This window comes from Homarus americanus, unplaced genomic scaffold, assembly GCF_018991925.1.
Source record: "Homarus americanus isolate GMGI-L3 unplaced genomic scaffold, GMGI_Hamer_2.0 scaffold20465, whole genome shotgun sequence".
In the NCBI taxonomy this organism is placed as follows: domain Eukaryota; kingdom Metazoa; phylum Arthropoda; class Malacostraca; order Decapoda; family Nephropidae; genus Homarus; species Homarus americanus.
Genome location: NW_024756914.1, coordinates 5971582 through 5998158, shown reverse-complemented (window position 1 = coordinate 5998158; position 26577 = coordinate 5971582). Strand labels below are relative to the sequence as shown.

Here is a 26577-nt window from a genome sequence, read left to right as displayed (position 1 = left end):
GGCAAGGGTTTACTGTATTTTACACTAATGAATTGCCTGACCCCATACAGACTGACTCACTAGCCATATACTGTAGTATGTCGATGACATAATACAACTAGTAAGACACAGAACGGCATTAGACTACCTCACAGAAAAATCAGGTAGGGAACTCGAGCAGGTCACACAGTGGGAACTCAAATGGCATATACAAATAAACTCTCACAAATCACCTTCTTCGGCACAAAAAGACAGTAACCGTGCCACTTATACCTAACCCATACACCAACAATCCAACACCCAGACCTGTTAAACAGAGTACCAGGAGTGACATTCGACCACACCCTTCTCCTGAAACACCACATCACCATGAAGGCAGCAGTAGCACAGAAGGCACTCACAAGCTTACAAAGATTTAGAAGTGCAACAATAAAAACCGAATCACACTTATACAAAGCACTAATATGACCCTGTTAACATATGCACTGAACACTCCAGTTAGCAGCACCTACCAACGTCAAGAAACTATAAATCATACAGAATACAGTAAATCACTGAGGTTCATACACAACACACACTGGACATCCTTCACAACAAATGAACAACTACATGAACACAGTAACATTCCACCACTCAACGTCTACTGGGGACTATTAGGAGACAAACAGATAGAAACCTCTTAACCACACACTGCTCAGCAAGTATCTGCACTGTTTTGGAACTATGTTGAGGCACCAGGCAGAGTTCTGGCTAGTGACCTCGACCTTCCACTCCCTACCCCAACCACATGGTGTGGTGGCTTCAGCTTGCACCCCACACTGAAGGATGAATCGGGCTGAGGCCATATTTTATAGAGGGCGGCCTACATCCTCCCTTCCGTACTGAACACCAACAACAATAATACTTCTACATCTGCACCTGGGTGGCCTGAGAACAAATTCAGGTACACTACATCCATCGGCTATGAATTAGATATTCTCATTTCACCACTCCACTCAAACTCTAATGGCGCAATAGCAGTATCATAACCAATGAGGTTTATCAGAAGTGTGATTATTGCTAAGCAAATCAGAAAACTATTCCTCACTTTCTTCTAAAAAATACTCTTCGACAATACAGTACTACTACTCTCATTCTTCCATGCTAGGAATACTCTGACATTTTAAGATCAGAGATTCAAAATTCTCCCTGTCCAACTAACTCAGACCCATCTTTGGCATAAGCCCCATGGCTATACCTTCACCTTTCTCCAAACATCTCAATTACTAACCTACTTCTTCCTTTTCTACTGGACGGGGCCTACCGAGATTCTGGGCTGTGTCTGTCTTGTTACGTAGGTTGTGCTGCTGAGGAGACAGTAGTAACACTCTGGCATGCTGTGTTAAGACACAACAACTATTTTTACTCTTACTACTCACTTCCATCCACCCGTTGTCCTACCATTTTAAACAATTCCTGGTACATTTAGTGAAAAGAAAATACCTGTCTGGTTACTTTATAAAGTGAAATAAATTAAATTCTGTTTTGTATAGTCAAAAGATTTATTTTCAAGACCTGTATCCTTACATATTAAAACCAAGATTGTCTTTAATTCCTTGCTGGTACTGTACAGTATCTTGAAGAGTAACAGGAACATCTACATCAGCCATTAAGGATTAAGAGACATTGGTCATGGTAAAACTGGAGAATGTTTTGCCTTTATCATTTAGACTTTGATTGTTGCATTCAGTCAGGGGCTGCATATTGAATGCTCTCCTCCCCAGTACATGTTCTATCATTGAGAGTGAGGTAACCCAGAGACGGTTGGCTAGTACACTGTTAAGTGAGGCCTGTGAGGGGAGACACGGCACACAGTTGTTGACGTAGATTCCTCCATATCTTGAGATGTCTACACTTGCTGCACAGTAAACACTTGTAGCACATGCTTGTTGCTGCAGAAAAAAAAGTATATTTTCAAATTCTGTACACCTTGTTACTTACTGAATATATTTAAAATAAAATTGGCTTGGAAATTGGACACTTTTTTCTTTTAGGTTAAAATAAAATAAATACCATTTTTATTAATAATTAAAAATATAGATAACACTTAAGGAAAACAGAAATGTTCCTCAAATTCAGTCCAGCTGGGTTACTCCCACAAGCTGTCTGAAGTTGACATTGAAGAGACAATGGAGTAGAGTTAACTAAGAGGTACCAGTGATTGAAAGTTAAGATGCAGGCAAACCCTGATTTAAGAGGATTTTATTCATGTCACAATATTGTTTATTTGTTATTCATTAATTAGTAAAGGTATGTTACTGTAATAATCTGTGCTTATTAATACCTATACCTTTCATATACAATACTGTACTGTATATATCTCAGATAAAAAATAACATAAACAGGAATGCAACTCGATATATGCAATGGTATCAAATTCATTTCTCCAACACAATTAGAGCAGATGTTATGAATAAAAGTTTATACATTATTTTGTTAGCTTTAAATGTATTTACTAGCAATCTTGTGCCTCAAAAATACCTTAGCCTTTGTCTTTATTCCAGACATCTTCAGGTCATGAGACCCACTAATCCATCGCCCTGACATTGCATCAGGTCAGTAATATGAGACCACTAATCCCCAACTCCACCTGTAGTAAATGAAAAGATGGGGTTATCCCATCAGACACACAAGGACCTGGAGGCCCCCCCCCCCCTCCAACACCACAAACTACCTTAGCTTAGCTTGTCTACCCTTGCCGGAGTAGACCTGCGAGAGTGCTGTTGTGGCAGATATAACCCCATTCCTGCAAGGTGGATAGCCCACCTGCTATCAAATCTCCCAATTTATTTCCCACTTCCTAACTTTAACTTTCTTCTACATCGTCTTCCATCTTCAGAGCAAATTACTTTCTTCTCACCATCTCATCATCATCCACCTCCACCTGACATTGATCAGATCAGGTCAGTAACAAGAGACCCACTAATCCCCTACCACAACTCCATCACAAATTTTTTACGTTTGTTCATGAAAGAATAGAGTCCACATCATTATTTTCATGTTTACTTGAATGTGAAGTGAGCTGTGTAACTTTGAAAATGTCTGGCAAGCATTTTGCTCGCCATCTTTAAGGCCAGGACGAAGGCTACACCTCCAGTCTCCACTCTTCAGACTCCCCCAAAGTCTGTGTGGGACTCGGGTTAATGTTTTCACTCTCCTTAAGAGTCCCCTTAGCCTTGAAGGGGACATGTGATAATGACCAGACTTGTTCTGAATGATGTGGCGAGTGTTGTTTAATTTTGTATTGATGGAAGTATTGTTGGAACTTTTTTCGGTGATACATGTGGGTGTCTGACTGGCCAGAAACCTATTCCATTGAACCCCATGTTATGATCCTAATTTATGATATTTTGACCTGCGATGGGGTGTTCAGGAACCTAACCCCATTGTAAAGAGCTTTACCTGTATGCTAAAATAATGCAGTTTTTTATTATCAGTTAATTACTTATATCACTTTCTTATTTTATTATTCTCTAACACTTGCAATATCATTAAGTCTACAAATAAAATTTCAATGTGTCATCATTCAACTACAATCACATAACCTTTTCCTCAAACTCATGTGAGGACAAGTAGATTTGTTATTCACACCACATGCACTCACTCAACCACTTGCCTGACTCCAATTTCTCCTCATTTATTCTAAAGCAATACTGTGTGAGAAAAATTATATTATATAGACACATGCAGACGGTCACCAAACGAATAACACGAGGGTGTAGCAATCCTCTCCAGATCCTCCATCAAACACGAATTCATCACCGATTTCACCTTCAAACACTTTATGGCCGCCAAGATCGACACTGAACTCGGACAGATACATCTACATAGAAACATACTCTTACAGTCACACTCCTTAGCACAAATGTCACAGGTCACTTGAAATATGACTTACAGGTCATAAAAAGACTAATATTTATTGACTTACCAGAGACTTGGTGAATGGACGAACCACAGCAAACAATACACGATAAGCCCACCAGTACCTAGACAAGTATGATGATACAACATTGCCGGGGTGTACTGCATAACAGTTGATACCTTGTTCACCTGTAATGTTATGTTATAAAATTACTAAAAACATTTTTGGGAAGAAGATATGAGTAATGGTTTAATTGGTAGTTTAAAAAGGTTCATATGAGAAGATGAATGATATGTCTTTGTTGGGGGGGGGGGATTTCTAGCCACTTTGCCTTTCACCTAATTTGACTGTTTTTGATGTTAAATTAATCTTAGGAAAGTTAGGCATTACAGTATTAAAGTGAATGAAATTAAATTAATGACAGACATAATAATGGAAGTACTGTATATTGTTCTTACTTAAAAACCATTGAGACATGAATCACAGGTAACTGGCAGGGTTTATTCACTATGGTGTACATGATACTGATTTTAAATTTCTGAAATTAACTTAACCTGTTTGTACAAGAAGACACCTCCAAGTACAGTACAGTACAGTATAAATCATGTTGGTTCAGTGGACACTTCTTATGTACATTATTGGCAGAGGAGTTTTTATTATGGAAATGTGATATTGTATTGAACATATGGCAGCCTGTAATGCAACACCTTGTATCGCTACAGAGAATGTGAAGCTTTGTCTCAAAACTTAATGTATCTTCAGCTCTCAACTATGCAAATCCTTACTTCCAAATTATGAAAATCTTTGAACTTAACCGACTCTTTTTAACCATTCAAGTATACAGTACACCCACCTACAGTAATAAATCTAGTCTCTGCCTCTAAAATACATTCATATCCTGTCTTAAGTTTTAGTTGGTTCTGGGACACTTTGTAAACATTAATAATCAACAACTTGATCACTTTACTAGACATTTTAATTCAAGAAAATCACATAGCAACAAATTTAATTGAACAAAAAAGAGGTCCTCACCAAATCTTCTCTGCATTTCAAGAGCCATCAAAACATTACACAGTTTTGAGTTACAGTATGCAATGATGGAAGTATACGTTGATTTATGTGACGGTGATAACAATTCCTCGGAAATGTTCTCGGTAACCAGGGAAGCATATCTGTAAAATATGGTTAGTTTATTCATTTACATAGACAGATGTACTAGAAGCACTCGGGGCGAGATGTAGACAAACGAGAGAAAAAAAAAGGTAAGAAAACGGAGTTAAAAGTTTCGAAATTTTGAAATAAGTAAACTGTAATGAACACATCTCGTGTTTGTCTTGTTCTCGTCTAACGTGTCTCATATATAATGTATAGAGTACAGTATGTGTGGTATACAGTACCTATAAGTGAGGGGCATGCAAGTATACACACTAAAATATGGTGGAACATTAACCCCCACACACTGGTAATCCAAAAGCACTCTCTAATCCAGAAGCATAAAACAGGATGAGAAAAATTATTAAGAGATGTCGACATACCTATGAGACTCACTGGACACAAAGATCACTCTGGAGGGACTAGATCGCACAAGTAATGGCTGAAGTAACAGAGCCAAGTAGAAATGGGATAGATGGTTGACCTGGAATGTAGTCTCAAATCCATCTTCTGTGAGGGTGTGGGGAAGTCCAAACACCCCAGCATTTAGCACTAGCATGTCACATCGGCTGAAAACATGACGAATAACTTGTTAATGAGACTCGATAAATTCAAGGTACAGTATGAGTGGAAATGTGCAAGAAACCTACATGAGGGGCTGCTTGTTCCTACCCTTTTGTGTGTAGGTTCAGCTATAAAGATGAAATTACAGATAAATCAATAAGGGAAAAAGCATATAAGCTCTGGAAAAGACTAGAATGAACCAGGTATTTCTATTTCCTTTTGGACCTATACTAACACTGGACAATGTACCGGGTAAATCATGTGTAATAAAAAGAATAGACCAATCCCTCAAATGGCTAGTAAGCTGACAAGTGGTGGAAATGAAAAAAGAAGAAGAAAGATGGCACAATGGGTATTAAAATGGTAAGGCCCAGCTAAGAAAATTATAAGAACTCTGTAGATAAAAATTATTGACGAATGGAGTGGATGATGGGAGGGGTTGAGCCAGAGCATTTAGTAGATGAGGTAAATTAGCTAATGAACTTTTTTAATACAATGTTACGGCAATGAAGAAATGACAAGATTTTGAATACGGTAATGCAGAAAATTGGTGTAAGGAATTGGAAATATAAATAGGTGCTAGTAATGAATCAACTCCGTGAACAAAAACAATGGTGTGAAACTCAAATTATGCAGAAGTCTTAATTCACATGTACAACATCACTTCCATTTGAGTTAAGGGTAAAGTATAATTCCACCTCACTATCTCAATGGACCCCTAAAACCTTCATTGATTGGAGACGAAGAAATTATGCTTATACTGTATGAGGTGCCCCGAGTGAGTACTGTCAAGGTACCAAAAACAAAAGACATTAGAAATACAGTTAAAGTTCAGCAAATTTTTTATTTTGTAGCTTAAGGCCCTTTATTAAGTTGGCATAATACAGGGGGCCCCCAAGTTTGTGGATTTTTACTTTGCAGCTCTTGGTTATTCGCGGATGACACCCTGGATGTACCCAAGAATGTCTGTGGGTAGTTTTAAAGTTGCCAGCATTTTCGGCTGGGACGGGGAGCCATTCGTTCTAGAGACAGTAATTTACATTACCTGTATTGCAAATATGTGTGTGTAGACACACACACACATACACAAAATGCATATAAATAAATAATACCTGAAATTGGAAAATCCTCTCACAAATAATCAGAAACAAATTTATTACAAATGTGACAGTCTACCCTCAAGTCCGTGCTCTATTAATAAAGTACTGTAATAGAGCACAGACTTGAGGGTAGACTGTCACATTTTTAATAATTTTGTTTCTGATTATTTGTGAGAGGATTTTCCAATTATTATTTACCTATTTGTATGTGTTTTGTGTATGTGTGTCTACACACACACACACACACACACACATACACATTTACAATACAGGTAAAATAAATAATTGTCCTAAGGGCAAACACAAAGGGATTAAACATTTCTTTGTACACAAGTAAAAATGTACCCTCTCCCCCTCTAGTATGCACATGTTATTCGTGGTTTTAGCTTTTCGCGGCCATTTTGAGAACTTAACCCCGGTGAATTTGGGGGCCCCTGTATAGGTAAATACAGTACAGCACAGGGATTGATAATATATTTTTTATGGCAAATGCATAATTAGTAATGTACAGTAAGGGGTATGATGTAAACAAGGTACCTACAAGACTAAACAGGAAAGCTTTTCATTATAAATTATAAACTGTCGAGAATTTATCATCTGAATTGCAATTGGGACTCGTCCGTTTGTATAAAATGACCACCATGTCCTTCCCACACATTATCTAAATGAAACAAGGCTAAAATCATTAAACATAAGTTTAAATTGTAAATAAACGCATATATTGAACAAAGATATGTCACTGAGATGCAAATCTCGGTATATTAACAATTAATGAGTAAATGTGTGTATGAAAAGGATGTGTTGGCTCAACCGTTTACGTCAAGACATCAAAGTACTCATGACAGATGAAATATTGAAAATATAGATAAAGCCTCATAAGTTATAAATGTGTATGAGTAATTAAATAATGCATATATTGAATATAGATGATGTACTGGGATGTATGTTTCAGTATGGTAACGTAAATTAAACTATTAATATAGATGCTTCTTGAGAATAATCAGCCATTGAGAACCCAGGTTTATCTTCTCGTCAAATAAGAATGTTGCTTGCTTTGTAACACATTATTTTAGTTCAGTAAAATCTTGTTACAAATGATAAATTTTGCACAAACCCTGGAGTAAATGCAGATTATTGAATGTTAATAGTTATTGGAGAGTGAGAATCCAGTACAGAGCAAGTGTGTGTGTGTGTGTGTGTGTGTAAACTTTGGTAGAGGAAGATATGAGAAAGGGTTGGTGTTGTTAAGGTTGTAATAATTCCACACAGGGAAACACACTTCCAGATGTGGTTAACAATGCATTACAAACTATTCACTAGTTACGTAAGGATGTTACTTAAATATTCTTAAGGTGTTGGGAGAAAGTCATCCAAGAGTTGAATATACGCATAGTGGGTAGATCACAGACACCCTAAGGGCAAGATGTACAGTACTGGGTGCATTGTTCCACCTCTGCTCATGACACTGAGTTTTTATACCTTGAGATTGCCTAATTCCTTTGAACATAAATAATGTACTTAGCTCTTTTCTTATTCAGTTGTTAAAATAGTAATCATTCACAAGTCTTTCAGAAAGCGTAAATAAAAAGGAATGAACATTACACATACAGATTAAGCGATACTTACTCAAATCTGACAGAAAATGTATGAGCAAACATCCTCACACTGGAGAGAGATGCAAGATCTACCTGTAGTGCGTGACATGAAGAACTTGGCCTTTGCTTTTGTAGCTGGGCAATGGCTGCCTCGCCTTTTGCTAAGTCACGACAAGCAAACACCACAGTACAACCATGGTATGCCAACGATCGTGCTGTCTCGTAACCTATAAACACAATGATTTATTTACAAGCTAGTGCCAGTATGTGTTACCAAAACTTTAATTTTATTGCAAAAAAACCCCCCACATTTTCAACTTGTGAAAAACACAATGATGTGTTTAAGACCACATTTGATGGTTCCTTCACTCTACTTATAAACTCTTTTCATTATTCTTTTGACACTTTTATCATAATAGTTTAGATACTATCTCTACAGTCCTCACACATCTTCAGTTCTTTACACTTTCTCTTGTAATGACATCTTCTGTGAGGTATGGAGTCTGTCTAGTGAATGTATTTTACTCTGAGCCAGAGTACAGTACTGTGCTGCACCTGTACTACACAACTGTAATGATGAATTTATAAACTGGAATAGATATTTCAGACGGAAGAGTATTGTGATGGGCAGCAAGGCTTAGGTTAAAAAATAGTCAGATGGTTGCGTATGTGTACATAATATATCACTTAAGCCTTTTCTGACTGAAATTATTTCACATATACTGTACTGTATTAATAACAATTTAGGCATATGATTTAGATGAAAAGATAGAACCAGAACATCTACTGATTACAGTGATAAGTGTCTTTTATGTGATACTGTACAGATATGTACAGTATCACATAAAATACACTTATCATCACACATTGCATATTTACCATCAAAACCAATAGATCTGGATGGTGTACACAGGTTTGACTGGGCAAGAATGTGGTTTGAATCTAGCTTGTAGCATATAAACTGTATGAACAGAGTATCCTGCTATAAAGTCTACCATAATCTCTGTCTGTGGGGGATCAGTGATGATACAGTTTCTCTCTTATGTCACGTTGTCTCCCCTTGCCTATGGAATGAGACTTTGTTCCTTAATTATTCATTTGAAATACATGTAAATAGATAGTCATTTAAATTTACTGTGAATAGTTGTAAGGTGATTGGTTCAGTGAAGGTAGTCACTACAGTAGTGGGGGCACATAATCCTGCTAGTACTTATCTTTTCTCAGACCACACATCTGTCCATAACTACTTCCTCCATTAGACTGTGAGCAGGAGACCACTGAATCACCACCAGGGTGTTGTAAAATTTGCTCTCAGAAGCAAATATAAGGTGAACAAAGGAACTGTGGAAACTTCTCACTGATTCACCTCATAGTGTGTCTGTCATGACCCTGAAGTACTGCATAATAAAAAAGTCTTGAAATTCTACTGAATTATGGAAATTAATAAAAATTATCCACTTCAAATTTAACCATAACACAACTCACCAATTCCACAGTTAGCTCCGGTGACAATAGCAATGCGGCCCGTTAGATCTCGTCCGTGTAAGACCTGTATACCGGTAGTGCTGCTGTCGAACCTTTGCCGCAAGTCACTTAAGGACTTGGATTCCTCGACAGCAAAGGCAAGTCTGGGGTCTGTATAAGTGGTCTTGTGGTTTATGTGATCAACGAAGAATACTTTTCCCTCTTCTGTGATCTGTCGTTCCCACCCAAAAGGTAGTTCTGAGTGTAAAAAATTAATAAATAAATAACAGTACAAATACTGTCAATATTTTAAAGTCATTACCCTACTGAATACAGTAGGGTTGGGATATATCGCGACTTTTTATAATGACTTTTTAATATCGCGACTACCAAAATTATCGACATTTTCCAATCGGGCAGGAAATATTTCAAATGTACCGCCATGGCAAACAAATGCGTTATTTGCTCACCAGAGGAGCCACTGTGGCTGCTCACCTACTCATTCACACTCGTCCGCTCAGTCTCTCTGAGTGAGTGACGAGTAAGCAGCCGATTCAGCTGCAAATTACGACTTCTAAGGCGAGTGTAAATGGGTTACTAGTGAGGTGAAAGTGAAGTGAGGATAATGGAAAACTTAATGGAAAAGATTTAATACTGTAACTAATATTTTTGATTTGTTCATTTATGTAAGTGTGGGATTGTCAAGTGAGGGTGGCAGTGTGTCGTCTGCTGCCGAGTCTGGTGTTCCTTAATGATGATAATGATATTGAAACAGTCTTTTGTTTCCGAGTCTAGTGTTCATTGGAGCTTTAGTTAGTAAAAAAATAAACTTAAGTCAAGTTTAGTCACTTTTATTGGCCTCCAGAACCTAACCCTATTTTCCCCATTGATTACATGTAATTATATATCGCAATTTAGTATACAGTATAGCGAACATTGTTAGACCCTATCTCGCGATATATCCCGACCCTACTGTACTGGAAGATTTGAGATAACTAAATTATATATCCTTGACCTGTAAGTAGATAGATATACAGTATTGATTATAATAGATGATGAGTTGTATTTAAAGTAAAATTGTCATAGAAGTTTACATTCATTCAGCATGTATAGAGAATGCAGGTCTTCAAAAATCATTCAACTAATTTGGTATACCGGTACAGGTACAGTAGCTAAAGCAACTATCTGTGCATACTTTGCGTGAAACAATATGTGACCATGGACGATAAATTTTGGTATATGAGGGCTGTCACTAGTCACACGTAAAATTTCGGAGCATATCGACCCCCACCTGCACAGATAGTTGTTTTAGCTGCTGTACAGTAATACAAAACACCGAGTGAGGAGAGAAAAATCTTACCTCCAGTGACCCTTTTCCTCTTGTTGGTTCTTGGGTGGTGCCATTGTGTAGTCTTGGTGGTGTGGCTGAAAGTAAACTCCATCTATTTCAAAATCTGTGAAGTTTAGTAATAAGTCAAAGGGACTATAATTACTTACTTCAGAAACAAATACCCGGTATCGTAGAGTTCTTTAAAACATTTCATCTCCACTGCTCGTAAACTTTTTGTCTTCCTGTTCCTCCTCTGCATCACAATTGGCTGAATTATATTCTGGAAGATGTTATCATTACCATACTTTTCTCTGAGCACCAAGAACTTATTTGCATCTCTGATTTCTAGCAATAACATACCCATAGTATGATCAAAGATACAGATCTATTTTTAACTTCCCTTTACCTGCATCTGTCATCTTATTCCTATACTGTACCTACATGTCTCATCCTTCCTGACAGATGTATCTATAAAGGAACTCAAGAACTGTGTGGCTACACCACTTAGCTCATCCTAGCACACACATGAACCTTTAAAAGTGGTATTCAATCATGAAATCCCATTTTATGGCTAAGGATGGAGTGAATAACTCATGATTTAAGTGCTCCCAAATCTCTTGTGCCACAGCCCACATTATTACACTTGGATACAATGTTGAGAGTATTGCCCTACAAGAACGTCTTTTCACACTTTCTCCTTTATACACTGTACAGTATCTGGTATTTGCAGATCAAGAGTTGCAAATGAAATTTAAAATCATAAGTGGAAATTAAATCCTAAAATCCCATTTCATGATTGAAGGAGAATCAATATTCTGATTTATTTACTTTAATTTATTTTTATTTCACAACAGTACCTGTTCAGGTTGGTCTGTTCTTTTATATTTTTTATGGCCTTCAGTGTCCAGTGTTAGTTTAGGAGGAAACCGGAGTACAGTACCTGGAAAATCTGCAATGTTTGGTTTTGTCACATTTGTCCTGGGCTGGGGTCTGAACCCAGGACACAATTGAGAGATATAAATGTGTTATCCCTGGAAGATTTGCCTCGTGAATTGATGGCTTTTCTATCCTAAGTGGAGACAATCCCCATAGGGTAATCGTTAGGAGATTCAGTTATGGCTGAAAGTTTAGCTGTTTCAAAGCAAACAAACTTGAGACAAGTGTCAAAAAATTTTGGGGAAGCACTTAACTGCCAACTGAGCAGACAAAGTCTAGTGATGTCTATACAGCTCACTTGAATGACTGGATCTAAAGTGGTTAATCCTGAAATGACACATTGTAGGTGAGCACAGGGGGTTGTCAAGTATACTGTAATGGCACTACCCTGACAGTGGAGGTTAACGATTTCAGCCTTTGTTGGTAAATGCTGTATCCATCAGGACTCTTTTAGAAACGATGATATAATACAAAAGAAGCTAATGTTTTTATTATAGTTGCTCCAGTTGTGTGTCTGGGTCCAGGGTATGCTGGGTTTTCAGTATTTATATTTTAACAATACATGAGTCACCTAAATCAAGGAAAAGGCTATACTGTATATATATATATATATATATATATATATATATATATATATATATATATATATATATATATATATATATATATATATATATATATATATATATATATTACGCCCCAGAATGTCTTGAATAAAAGGCAAAATAAGAGTGTCGTTGTTTCCCCTTTCGTGTGATTTTATCCAAAATTTATCTTATCCACATTTTCATTATGAATCTACATTGGATCTACATGAAATATATATATATATATATATATATATATATATATATATATATATATATATATATATATATATATATATATATATATATATATATATATATATATATATATATATATATATATATATATATATAAAGAGACCCTTAAGAAGGAGGTTATAACTCGGTGTCTCTCGTCACAGAATAAAGCCCTTAAGGACTATGAAATTACAAATCATCATCATCATCATATTTAGTCATCTCTATGAAAGTAATTACAGTAGATTATATTACTACCATCCATCTATAGTAATACATCTGACTATACTTTCTCCTGGTCTTTGTTCTTCTACATGTCTGTTGGGGATACCAATTTTCCTCTTGACTTCTATGTTTGGTATTGAGTATCAAATACCCAAACACAAATACAGTACAGGTAGTACAGTAATAAAGGTCATAACATACAATTTGGTGAACTTGAGTCAAAATTAAATGGATGACAACTTAGAACTTGTTTACACTTAACTTACTGTGCATAGAAAACAAGACCATCTGCTGTGCATCTTTCCTCCCAGCCTGGTGCCATCTCATCCTCACTGTCTGTCTCAGGGATTTCCATTGTCAATTAGCTCTGGAGCCCCAAACCTGTTACAACAATGTATAAAAATAAAACCCATCAATTTTAGATTCATGACATATCCAGTTTCAAAGTTTATTAGTCAAAATACACATGACTACACACACTTGATAGAATAAGATACACGTGTGTTGTTTCTAAGAGCTTAAGAATTGTTTATCATGACTAATGTGTGTACTGTATTCAAGATGCTGAATATAATTTCATAAATATATTACTGAAAATAAATTGTAAATCTCCTATACTGTATGAGTACTTTAAAAGGACAAGGTGCGAATAAGGCAGGTCTGTAAGTATTTTAGATGACATCACTTATTCAAAAGTACAGATCTTGAGTCAGTAGATAGTCGCCATCTTATTAATTATTACGATTTTGGTTAAATATCGCCTTTACATTTAGTAAATATAATCGTTAATAATTGATGGCCCGTTCTTCATATTTACCTTATGTATTAATGACTATCTTGTATGATCTTTCCTCAATATTCTACTCTGATAGAACACTAATGCTTCACCTATGACTCCCAAAAGTCTCTCTCCACCACAGTTTCCTTCAATATTTCTCTTCCGGCAGCTTTAAAATACTCCAACTTAAGCCAGTTTTGATTATAAACATATCATTATATACTCATTTGTGTCACAATTTGTATTATTTTCTCGAAAGACCAGTTTTCCTCGGAGGCACAGTATTAGTTACAGTGGGAGTGACAGGACCAGTGTTTATATTGTATGGTTGTGTTGTGTCAGCTGATAAGTGAAGCTGCGGATTGATGCAGATTCTCCGACGAACATCATCTTTAACTTTAAGTATATTCTTTTACTTTTATCCTCTTCACCACTGATCGGCTCGTTAGCCGCTTGGGCGATCGGTCACGTCTTTGTCACGCACTGTTGGCAAGTACTGGGCATGCACCGGCTCCTGAATGTACCTGAACCTGCTCCAGTGTTGGTGAACAGCTCACACTCGGTGCCGTCACAACACTCTCTGGTAGATTGTTCCAAGAGTTCACAACTCTCACTCCGAAAAAGTTTGCCCTCACAGTTTTCTGGACTTGCGGCTTCTTCAATCTTGAGCTGTGACCCCTTGTGGGGCGAGCGTCCGCCAGCTCCAAGTAAGGACACTCGAGAGAGTAGTGCCCCTTGAGATGCTTATACACCTCAACTAGGTAGTAGCTAGGCAATTTCAGGGGCTCCAATCTCTCGGGGTAAGGTGCCGAAGTGCAGGCACCAGTAACATTTTCAACCAACTGACCCCTGCATATCTCGGGCACCTTCTCCAGATGGGGAAGCACTTCACTCCTGAAGATCGTCACGAGGGACCCGAGATACTTCTTATAAGACCCAATAATTTATTTGCCTGATTTACCTTCTTCTCACAATGTCAACATACACCCCTAGGTCCTTCTCTCACAGTCTCAACTAGTGCATTTAATCACTAAAGAAATACCTGAGACAGAACACGCTGGTTTTATCATACTTGGTGTTAAATAAGTTATTTTTTAATCTTGTCTTAGTTATATTAAATAAAACCAGCAAGCGTGTTTTATCTATACAGTAATATAACAGTATTTTTGAGGTTATTCAATATTTAAATGTCTATTTGACCCATTTTAAAACTTAATAACTTCAAAAATATTATCGATAGGACACGATTGTTTTTAGTATATCTTAGAGCAGTGTAATAAATAAGTGATGTGTTGGCGTGTTTCTATTCCATCATATCCATTTTTAGGCCAATAAAAACCTCTTATCATGCGTATACACATTTTATTAGACAACAATATATAGAGAGCAAAATAGAGAGAGGCATACAATAGAAAGATAGACACACAATAGAAAGATAGACACACCGACCTTTAATAACTCCGGATTCTCAGCTCTTCCACTATAAAACGTCATCATTGCTCCCGCCAAATACGACGACTGGTAATATCTTTGGTCCCTGTACATTGAAGGATTTAGCTGGAAATTTGCTGTGTAATTAATGAACAATTTATGATCTGAGAATTACGGTAAGTATAGGTAAGAGTGATAAAACAGTAGGACATTAATTCAGTAAAACGTGTCAACAAGAAGTGCCTGACTCACCAAGTATTGTACCGGGTAGTAGTAGTAGTCACATAGTACATTAAATTAAACCTCTTGGCAGTTTTAATGACCGGGTGTTAGCTGTAGGTTACACAGATCAATGAGTTTCAGTAGTAGCTATAGGCTTACTGGACAATTATTATGTTCATTTTTTGCATTTCATGTAAAGTGTGTAAAGGTGGAGCAGAAAGCATTCAGACGCATTTATATAATTCGTTCATATTTTTCACAGCTGTTCTTTGGATGATACCGAGTAATAAAATCGTGTTAATTTTTTCTAGAGATGTTGTTTGGATAATAGTAAGTAAGAAAATTGAAATGACGAAGTACAGGTTAGTTAATGTTAGGTGAGGTTAGGTCAGGTCAGGTTCTATGCATTGTCATTTTTATTTTATTGCTTAGAATCAACTCAAACAACATCTAAAAATTTGGTGAAATTCCATAAAGTGAGATATGTAAAAGAGGTGGAGGTTTTCTTGATATAAACAGATTCTTGTTAACTTCACTCCCTCCTTGTACTATAGATGCTGCCTCACCACCACGAAACTTTAGCACACATTGTTTAATTTTGATAATACAGTAATGCCTCCCGAAAGCTGGGAATGTTGTACAGATGCCGCAGCAGTTGCTTCAGGTTTTTAAGGGTCATATCTGGGGTGGCTCTTCTTCTGTCCAACTGTTAGACAGGGTGGAATCAATGGCATTTTGTCTTATTGACTCTCCTCCTTTCGTTGATAATCTTTCTTTTCTTTCTCTTCGCCGCAATGTTGCTTCACTCTCTCATTTGCAGGTACTTTAACGGGCAATGTTCGGTGGATTTGGCATCCTGTGTACTGCCGGCAAGGCCGTGGGCTCGTAACACTCGTCTTGCCCGCGGTGACCACACTTTCTGTGTGGATGTTGGTCACACTAGAATAACCCGTTATAGTACACCCTTCTTTCTTCACACAGCCAAACTGTGGAATGCTCTGCCTTCTGTGTTTCCATACTCATACAATGTCTCACTTTAAAAAGCTGGTTTTTCTGGAATCTTCCTGGTGTAGAGTAATATAATCTTTTTCTCTTCTATTTTTTATTTATTTTTACTCTTATTTTTTGCCCCCCACTCCTCGTTGTGGGTTGATGACCTGTGCCCGGGTGGGCTATTCCCCGTAAAAAAAAAAGGAAAAGAGAAAAAAAAGACAGTGGTTTTGTCTTTGCACCAATATATCTTGAGTAGCTAAAAGCTAATCTACCTTGAGAAACTGACAAAAATGCAGGAGGAATACTATACCTTTTGAATAATTTCACATACAGTATATACAATTTATTTTTTTACGTTTTCTGACTTCATAAAATAAAGAAAATAACCTACCAAACCTAAATAAAATTACTAGTTCTTTTCTCTTGTATTTTTGTAAAAATAAGATAATATTCCTTTCTGTGACAAGAACCATTCCTTCAGGCTAAACATGGTGTGCACATCAAGGCTGTGTTTGTTGTCTTCCTCCTATTTCAGATGTAAAAAGTGATACAGTACAGTATTATGCAAAATGCATTCCTTGTGCACTTATTATTTTCTCAAGGTAAGAAAGATTTTTATCTTATATAAAAAAAAATCTTCAAGTTAGTGCTGAAGCTAGACCACTCTCATCAAATATAACAGTACTGTACAGTACTTATCTATTATTTATATATTTTTTATTTACAGACTTGAGATTGATCGAAGAAGTTTGACATAAGTTGTGTATAGTCATGGAACTCAGCGTGGATGAGTTGTTTGGGCAACGTGAAGTAGAAAGTGTCAGAGGTTCTGGCTCAGAGGCTGAAGAGGATGACAGTGATGATGGTGATGTAGATAGAGGACAAAATAACCCAATGGAGGAAGCTATTGAAGTTCGTGAACCAGGTGAGTGACTCTTGGTGCTTGTCTCATAATCGCTTCTTTTCATGTACAGATAAGATTTTTGAAGCTTGCCCCTTTCTGTTTTTCAGACTACCTGGGACTGTACTGTATAGTGATTCATATTTTTATGATATACCTCATTAGTTAGCACTGTATAGTAATTGTACTTGTAATTATCACATTTGTATAGTGTGAACTTGTGAAAGTACAGTATTGAGGGTATACATACTGTACTAAATAAATGTACTGTACTTAGTTAACACAGACAAAGATGATAATTCTTCACCTTCACCGACAACTCGAGAACAATCTTTTTTCATCTGCTAACCCTCCAGTCCACAATTTCTGATAATTCATATCTCTCATTGACCACCTTGTTTTCTCCATAACTTACATCATTCCTCCTCTTATTTCTCACCTTCACTGTAGGGAACCATATCATGACTATAGGCCATCTCTTTCCCTTTCAATCCTAAAAATAAGTATACACACATTTGATTTATATTCTGGCTGCCTGTGGAAAAATTTAAGGACAGGGCATATGTAAAATTAAAGAGAACACAGTGTACAACAAACATGACAGCATTGATTGAGTCTGAAGGTTAGGGTTGATTTTCCTTAAGGTCAGGGGAACTGAGGAGTCTGTGTCCTGTACATTTTACATTTAATTTGTGGTGTTTTTGTGGTTCATATTTAAACATTAATTCACTTTTGAATTAATTTAAATTGCAAGATAGCAAGTAAACATGAATTAAGTGACAAGGACTCCACCACTCTCAAAAGTACGAGTAAATCATTAGTTTGGATGTGAAAGATGTATTTTGAGACTGTACAGTACATTTCATTTAGAAAATATACTTGTATAGCATAATTTTGTATAAATTAGTATTTTCTAGGAATGTTTGTACTAAGTAAAGCGGGGTATGCCTATGTACTATTGTTGATTTAAAAATATGGAATACACCGGTGATAAAGTGTCAGATTAGTGTTCACTGTATAAACTTTACTGTGGGTGGTGCATGAACAGGTGCTTATGGCAACTCTGTACTGTACACAAGAAGAAGTTTAGATGGAAGAATTATGGGTCATTTCACACCTCTATGGCAAAAATTATAATGAAATAATTTATTTTTTGCCTTTTTTGCCGTGTCACTGTCAGCTTTCAAAACAATTGCCAGTACAATAACTTTCATGTTAGTTGATTTACAGATATTTAATTTGGTGTGTTGTAGGTCAGGAACCAGCCAGCCAGCAGCAGCAGGCTATCAAACCCAAGAGAGTGATTAAGAATCCACAGCCAAAACTTGACGCCCAGCGGTGTGTATCATTTGTACCTCTTGTAGTATTTTTCTCACTATGGAATAAGTAGATTTATAGTGCAGAATATGGAATTACTATAGCATGGCAAGGCAAAATTCTAACAGCTAAATTTATAATTCTTACTTTGTATCATTACTACCAAAATGTCTGCCATGTGTGTGAGTATTGTTTTGGATTAAAAAAAATAAAAAATGAATAGTTAATTTTTAAAGGTAATTGATCAGAAACATTTAAATAGAGAATATAGGGATTCTGGCTAAGGGAGATATTACAGGATTTGTTTATAAATACCATTTGTCTGAGCATCCTGTGTATGGTATACTTGTCTCTTAGTATCCATAGTGTGAGGGCACTTTATGTATTATGTATTAAAACTCCTTATTAATTCTTCAATAATAATTGCAGGTTAACTGGCCCAAGAGGTATTGGAGTTCTTCAGCGAGCTTTTAAAGATGTGAAATTCCGTGGAAAAGGTCATGAAAAAGAGGACCTTGATATTTTGTTGAAAACACTTGAACACTGGACTCACCGTCTCTTCCCAAGACTGCCCTTCAAAGACACTTTAGAACAGATAGAGAAGCTTGGGGCTAACAAAAATGTACAGGTAAAGTGGGAAAAGCTTCACAATTTTATTAAATTTTTTTTTTAAAAGATTTTTACTTGCTTTTTAAATTATTTTTCAGGCTCTTAAACTGGTGTATAAAATCTTTTAACTAATGCTTCAAGTGTTGATATAACTTTATGAGGTAAGGTAGGTAGTCTTTGACTACCTCGGAGAGTTGTAACCTGCCTTGTCAGCTATTCCTACCCTGTTGATTGGTGTTAAGAAGGGCCTGGAGTCAACTGGGTCACCAGAGCGGTCCCCATCCTCTGGTCTGTGCTGAATTTTTTGGGTTGGTGTCATGGGTTCCGGTTTTATCATGGCTGATCCACTTAAGTGTGGAAAATAAAAGTATGGGTTTTGTCAGTGTGTGAAATGTTTGTGGAAGATTCTCCCAGTGGCTGCCCCTCCCAGACTTGTAGTTCACAGCAGGATGAAGCACTACAAAGTTATAGGTGCAGCTACTGTGAGAATTATAAAGGCCTAAGCGTACATCCCCATTTCACAGCACAGTGCAGAATATATATAGCACTTGATGTGGATATTGATATATAAATCTCTGGCATTTGAATTTGTCATGGTATGAAATCAATATTTTATACCTATTGCAGTGCATTTGATGACTTGTCAAGTTTGTAGGTTGACCCAGTGGTTCAGTATATATGGGCTTTACTTCATATTATCAATAAAACTTGATATTTACTCAAATGGGAATGAATTTAAGCCCTAGAACTGATTACTGTATTGGCGGACTAATATTCCAGCTGGTGAGCAAGCGAAATCACGTTGAGAGGAATTCGTAAGGAATTCGCTAACCAAATTTTTTTCGTTAACCGAGGCGTTCGTTAACCGAGGGATCACTGTATCCGCATGCTGCTGCCGGAATCTTTCTTCTTGAGCCAGTACCTAAGTGTATTGGAACTTTTTTTGTATGCTCATTGTTTTTACACCATTTTACTGTTGTTAACCTACTTTTATTTTTAGGATTTTCTTGCACCATACAGGTGGTTTGGTTCATTGAGGTGGTTTTAGTTTGCGTGTGTGTGTGTGTTTTTGAGTTTGTGTAGGTACACTAGTGCAGTCAGAAATAGAATAGGCTGCCATAAAAGCAATTTTATGCTCATTTTGGCTTTTGAGGTCAGGTGGGAGAGTCGGAACTTCATGCAGGAGCAGCAAACGTTTTATTTCTCTAAGACCTTCATCGTTTTGGTCTATTTTTGTTATTAAGAAACCAAACTCCTGGGTTAGGGAGGAGTAGATTAAGTCTTAGAGATAGATTGTGGATGGAATATTATATCTCTCTTTTTGTCCTGTCACCTCTTCTGCCGTTCCACGATCCCCAAGATTCAGACTCGTGAATCCGAAGCATTTATGGACAGAATAATGCATCAATATCTACTGCTTCAGGTTCATTTCGGGGATCGTGGAGCAGCATGAGGCAACAGGACTATTGACCGTGACTGTACATGCAATTCAGTTACATTCAGTTAACAAAGGTTTTATCAACAGACCAAGCTCCAGATTTTGCCTGTACAGCACAATTATATCATAGAATTATTGTTTTCTTCACATCCAGGTGCATATGAAGCGTATTCGATTAGACATGTACTTTGAAAGTGAGCAAGATGGAGGAGTAGAGGACAATGTGAGAAGAGGCATAGATGAGGAGGAGAAGGAACAAGAGCCACAAATTGATATCTTTGATGAACTGTTGGGTCGTAGTGCCTTCCCTACGTCCCAGTCTACTCCTCTACCACCAGCAGTGATCCCTCCAAGCCCAAGTCTACCTTCTAAGGTAAATTGGATTAGATTTTTTATATGTACAGTAGATCAAACATAAATTTTATATATATATATATATATGTATATATATATATATATATATATATATATATATATATATATATATATATATATATATATATATATATATATATATATATATATATATATATATATATATATATATGCAATAAACATTCCTGTATTATTAGGTTTTAATATAAGTACAGTGCAGGAGTGTATTAGGCAGCTACCAAACATGGAGGTACTACCGCCTGGGAAGATATTGGAAGCTAATTTGTTGTCTAATGGTAGATCCTGCTGCCACATGGCATCATGAAAATTGTGACCGAGTCCCAGGTTGCTGATCTGACTTTCTGCCTCATTTACACACAATTGCAGGTCTCAATTATTTCTCTTACTATTGACAACACAACCTACGTATATTGTATCTCACTTTTGATCTTTTTTTTATTTTTGTATTTCTTTATTTATTATTATTATTATTATTATTATTATTATTATTATTATTATTATTATTATTATTATTATTATTATTATCATCATTATTATTATTGTTATTATTTACATTTTCGCCTCTCCCCAGACCCGATGACTTGTGCCCGTGGTGGGCTAATCCCCGTAAAAAAAAAAAAAAATGGAGAAACCTGAAGTGTGGTTGAAAAGAAGTGATATATACTGTACCAGTATACAAGTACAGTACAGTGGAATCTTGCAGAAGTGGAATACCTTACCAGAAAACATTTATGGTGAGAGTGAAGGAAAGTGAGAGTGTGTGTTTGTTTCTTTGTGTGGGTGAGTGCTTGAAAGAGTGTGGAATTTAAAAAGATTCAGGGTTGGTATACTGTACTTGTACTGTACCGTTACTTTACTGAGCTGTACCAGTTAATGAATCTAAAGTGATTTTGTATTTGAAGATTTTCAAGGAATAAACTGTGCTATTGTATTGGTATTCAGTTAGGTATGAATTGTGTGATAATGATTAAACATTAGGAATATTGATTAATTTACAGGTATTGACCAGTGAGCAGCGAGAACGACTGGAGCAAAACAAAAGACTTGCAGAAGAGAGACGTTTAGCTCGATTAAGAAAACAAGAACAGGAGAGAGCAAATAAAACATCATTAAGGAATAATGATTTTGAATCTGAAATGGAGTCTCAGGATGTTTTTGGTAATACCCTCAAGTTTTTTTTGTTTTTAAATATGAAATTGTATATGAATACCGGTACATATTATGATACACTGGACCTCCACATTACGGAATGGATGTGTTCTTTAAAAGTGGCCGTATCGTTAATTTCTGTAGCATGAACCATTTTTTCCCATATACTGTACTCCCATGTTAAAAGTGAACACAAATAATAAAAACACTTATAAATGGAGATATACATTTCCTAACACACATTAATTATAGTTTAGACACATTATAATTTTACTTAAAACAAATAATACTGTGCTGTAGTAAATACATAGAAAATATAAGTTTTAGGAATGGCGTAAATTTTTCTGCAGGATCAAACCTCCGTTAAAGCATAGAGTAAACATTTAGTGTAATTCTTTTATGTGCACTTGAACTTGCTGGCATTTTTGCAGACATCTTGAGGGGAAATACACTCCAGTGTGGAAAAGTCTTGATAGAACAATAGCTAGACGTGGAGGCAGACTGTAACTGATGCGCTCCCAGATTCTAAATGTGATTTGAATTTCTTAAAATAAATAAAAAATTTGGGTAAATTTTCTTTCTCTTCTCAATTTTAGCGATTAAGAAAGTGTAGTATATTTTGTATAATTTTGTAAGGCTGAATGTTCATTCCGTAACCTGATTTAGTGGTAATGATTTACAATGTCCGTAAGGGTGAATATCCGTAAGCAAAATTCCCGTATTGCAGAGGTCCAGTGTATTTGTGTTACAGGTTGCTTGTTACCAGACTGAAAGAAAATCTGTGTGTTGTGCAAGGATATGTTGGTAGTGTTGTCTGTTACTGTTCTTCATGATGAAAGCCATTCGACTTGCTCACCTGGGTTGCATCCTTGGGTCTAATCTCACGGGTCCTACACCACCATCTTAAAGGGCGCAATATGCTCAAGCTGTCTAGTTCCAAGCTTGACCATAAGATTGAATTTGAGGATCAACTCTTCATTCTTTGTGGTACTTTAAAATGTTATTATGACAACAGTAATTCTTAGTTATATATATTGTACAAGTTTGTACATATGAATATTTTCGTAGACAGTTACATACATACACTAGAACCTTAATAATTCAAAGTACAGCACTTGTACTGGGCAATTCATACAACTTTCATGGCAAAATATCAGAAAATTTGGAGAAGTTTTTGGCTAACTGTATGAATAATTTGGTGTTTATACGAAATCTACCCACATGGTTGAAGTGGTCAGCAGGTTGGAGCAGGCAGTTTCCCTTTTTGTTGGCCTACTAGGGTACCAATTCATATATTTTTGTCATACTTTTCATATACAGTTAACCCTCACTTTACGCGGTCCCACATTCCGCGTTTCCACGTTTACGCGGTGCCCTGCCGGAACCCAGGATGCTCACATTCCGCGGTGCGTGTACCCCTTTACGCGGAGAGCGGCTGGCGAGCCGCGCCATTTTTGGATCCAAACCTCCCGCCATCCGCCATGTTGTGTAAGCTGCGCGAACATGGTGCGCACAAGGTCGCCCAGTCATCAAAACATTACCAGTTCTTCACCCGCCACCCACCACAGCCGGCCCAAGTCAGTGATAGTGATAATTATGGTGAGGATATGGACTTATATGGACTTTGGGGAGTTTGACAAAGAGGCCCTGCAAGCCTCTGTGGTGGATAGTGATACAATTGATACAAGTGACACAGGTGAGGGCCAATAATCTGCCCTCTGCCTCGGAACCAACCGCCCATCCCCGTGTGCCCAGCCATTTTTTCTACTAATGTAAGTGTTAAAAAACCTAATATTATTGATATTTCTCTTAATTATTAATTGTGTGTGCATACCATCATAAAGTTAAGATAATATTTTTACTACAACATAGTTGTGTGTCGTCAAAAAGTGGAGTTTGGGGATCGGCCCGGACTCCATTTCATTTAATCCCATATGTTATGTTATTCACTTTACGCGTTTCTCACTTTACGCGGGACCCTCCGGGTTACATTAACCGCGTAAAGTGAGGGTTAACTGTACAGGTACTTACTTGCCAGTGGTATTTCATTGTACCGTAGTCTAATCAATATGTACCAAATTTAAACACTTTATTTTATTTTAATGTGTATTAACTTGGTAACTGCATACAACTATACAACCAACTATTGCTTTCATTGTAGCCCTAGGCAGTATCACCACCTAAATATACAAGTATGTTACCATCTTGTTAATAGGTTGGTTGCTTCATGGAAAACTACTGTATGGCACTGTGCTGTGCTGTGTCAGCACAGTGCCATACGAGTGAGCAGCATGAAATGCTGAGCCAACATCTATAATAATTATTTTTTGTAGTAATACATTGTCTACCATTATATAATTGAAGATATGTTCTCAATAAAAAATCTTCTAAACTTGACCCCTGATTAGTTATTGTGTTGTCCTAAGTTCCTGGTGAATTGTTTGCATGACACAAATGCCATCTCAACCATAAGCTGATGCTCCACCCACCCTCCCTTGTTATGTTGTTGACATTCTCTATACCTCCAAACTTTTATTTACTTCCAAATTTCTCACTTTCTCTTATACTGTAACTCTACACCTTTATTGTACATACAGAAATTACTTGTCCTCGCAAGCTTGAGGAGTTAAGTTGTATGGTGGTTGTAGGAGAATGATGACACACTGAAAACTTATTTGTAGATTTGATAACATTGTGTGTGTTACAAAATAATGACATTTATAGTAAGTTAGTGAAATATTTAAGCATACTGGTTGAAAAAACCTTCATTATTGTAGTATACTTTTGAAATATCTAGTTAATTTTTGAGTAACTGAGGGTTTTTTGTTTGTAAATCAAAAAGGGATAATTTTTTTTCTTGTAACTGGGAATTTTTGTAAACCAAATCCTTGTAAATTTAGATCTGTCTATAATGAATGTTTAGAATAAAGTATTATTAACAGTACTGTACAGTATATGAATAATTATGATTTAATTGTCGGGAAAGATATTTTGTATGAAGTAAATAGTTTAAGGCAAAATATATTAGATTGATATAGAAATACTTTATGTACAGAACTGTATTATGAATTAAGTAAGTAAGTTTAAAGTTGATGTATTCTTATCTGTAGAGAAAATTTGTCCTAATTATTATTTGGAAATATTTCAGATCATCTAAATGAATCAACAATCATGAATGTAAATACAGAAGATAATTCAGAAGTTGTCAATAATACAGCAGAGGAAGAAACTGATCACACTAATATGGAAACTGAGGAAGCAAATGAACAACAAATATTAAATGAAGACAGAATAATAGAGGAACTGTCAGTCTCTGAAAAAGAACACACCCCATCATCCCCCCTGAGAGAGGAAGCTACAGGTGATGGTGATGAGGACCAACAGTCTGGTCAACTGGCATCTGTGAGTCCAGTTAAGGATACACAGACTAAGTCAGACACAAGTACTACACATATGTCAGGACCAGGTAGTAAAAACCAGGATGGGTCGGTAAAAAAAATTTGTTCACGAGAAAAAAAGGAAGAGTCAGGTAAAGATGATGAGGGAGAGGATTTATGCACAGAGGATGATATGCTTAATATGTTGGAAGAGGATAATGCAAAATGAAATATTTTCAACTATCGCAAAACAGATTTTCATTATGCAGAGAAAGTTTTATAAATGTGTACTAGAAAATTAAAAGAATTGATATTTCTTGAGAATAAATACTGCTTGTCAAGGAGCTCCTATAAATGTACAAGCCATTTGAAGAGTCTTGGACAGTAAACTACTCCCTAACTAGCAAGTGAGGACTGATCATACAATCAACTTCCACATCCTCTTTGTTCTTTTATTTATTATCATTTAGTCTCGTTTCTCTTTCACCACCACTTCCTCCTTCACCACCTCTTCTTTTTCCACCACCACTTCCTCCTCCACCACCACTTCCTCCTCCACCACCACTTCCTCCTCCACCACCACTTCCTCCTCCACCACCACTTCCTCCTCCTCCACCACCTTCCTCCTCCACCACCACTCTCCTCCACCACCACTCCTCCTCCACCACTTCCTCCTCCACCACCACTTCCTCCACCACCACTTCCTCCTCCTCCACCACTACTTCCTCCTCCTCCTCCACCACTCCCTTCTCCTCCACCACCACCACCACTTCCTTCTCCTCCACCACCACCACCACTTCCTTCTCCTCCACTTCCTCCTCCACAGATATCTTTAGTTTGGAGTCCATCTTATCCGTGTTCATTGGTACATTACATCTCCCGCTGGTTAAGTATCA

General features: G+C 36.7%; 2 protein-coding genes across 5 annotated transcripts; one reads left to right on the top strand and one right to left on the bottom strand.

The window, feature by feature from the left end:
* Positions 1-1501: 1501 nt before the first annotated feature.
* On the bottom strand, positions 1502-14307 carry LOC121857113 (WW domain-containing oxidoreductase-like). Its single transcript, XM_042352998.1, has 9 exons — positions 13888-14307; positions 13337-13451; positions 11116-11180; positions 9777-10013; positions 8323-8518; positions 5416-5601; positions 4913-5052; positions 3947-4068; positions 1502-1910 (listed from the first exon to the last, which is right to left on the bottom strand). The coding sequence occupies exons 2-9, from the start codon at positions 13423-13425 to the stop codon at positions 1635-1637; spliced, it is 1311 nt and encodes a 436-aa protein (XP_042208932.1). The 5' UTR covers positions 13426-13451; positions 13888-14307; the 3' UTR covers positions 1502-1634.
* Positions 14308-14519: 212 nt separating this feature from the next.
* On the top strand, positions 14520-26237 carry LOC121857112 (TIMELESS-interacting protein-like). 4 transcript variants are annotated; one of them, XM_042352997.1, is made up of 7 exons: positions 14520-14555; positions 17222-17419; positions 18649-18733; positions 19142-19340; positions 20914-21132; positions 22154-22313; positions 25453-26237. In XM_042352997.1, exons 2-7 carry the CDS (start codon positions 17266-17268, stop codon positions 25908-25910), a joined length of 1275 nt encoding a protein of 424 aa, XP_042208931.1. In that variant the 5' UTR covers positions 14520-14555; positions 17222-17265; the 3' UTR covers positions 25911-26237. The 4 variants fall into 4 exon arrangements, with proteins under 4 accessions (XP_042208931.1, XP_042208929.1, XP_042208928.1 ...); XM_042352995.1 differs by lacking the exon at positions 14520-14555 and adding an exon at positions 15139-15369; XM_042352994.1 differs by lacking the exon at positions 14520-14555 and adding an exon at positions 15140-15455.
* Positions 26238-26577: the final 340 nt, after the last annotated feature.

Bases quoted from the DNA above. Each gene is read 5' to 3' on its own strand.
- LOC121857112 (XM_042352997.1), top strand. From the start codon at position 17,266: ATGGAACTCAGCGTGGATGAGTTGTTTGGGCAACGTGAAGTAGAAAGT. The intron at 18,734-19,141 runs GTGTGTATCATT...TAATAATTGCAG, and splicing joins CCAAAACTTGACGCCCAGCG to GTTAACTGGCCCAAGAGGTA. The intron at 21,133-22,153 runs GTAAATTGGATT...ATTAATTTACAG, and splicing joins GCCCAAGTCTACCTTCTAAG to GTATTGACCAGTGAGCAGCG.
- LOC121857113 (XM_042352998.1), bottom strand. From the start codon at position 13,425: ATGGAAATCCCTGAGACAGACAGTGAGGATGAGATGGCACCAGGCTGG. The intron at 8,519-9,776 runs GTGAGTTGTGTT...TTGTGTTTATAG, and splicing joins CGGAGCTAACTGTGGAATTG to GTTACGAGACAGCACGATCG. The intron at 5,602-8,322 runs GTAAGTATCGCT...TCATGTTTTCAG, and splicing joins ACATTTTCTGTCAGATTTGA to CCGATGTGACATGCTAGTGC.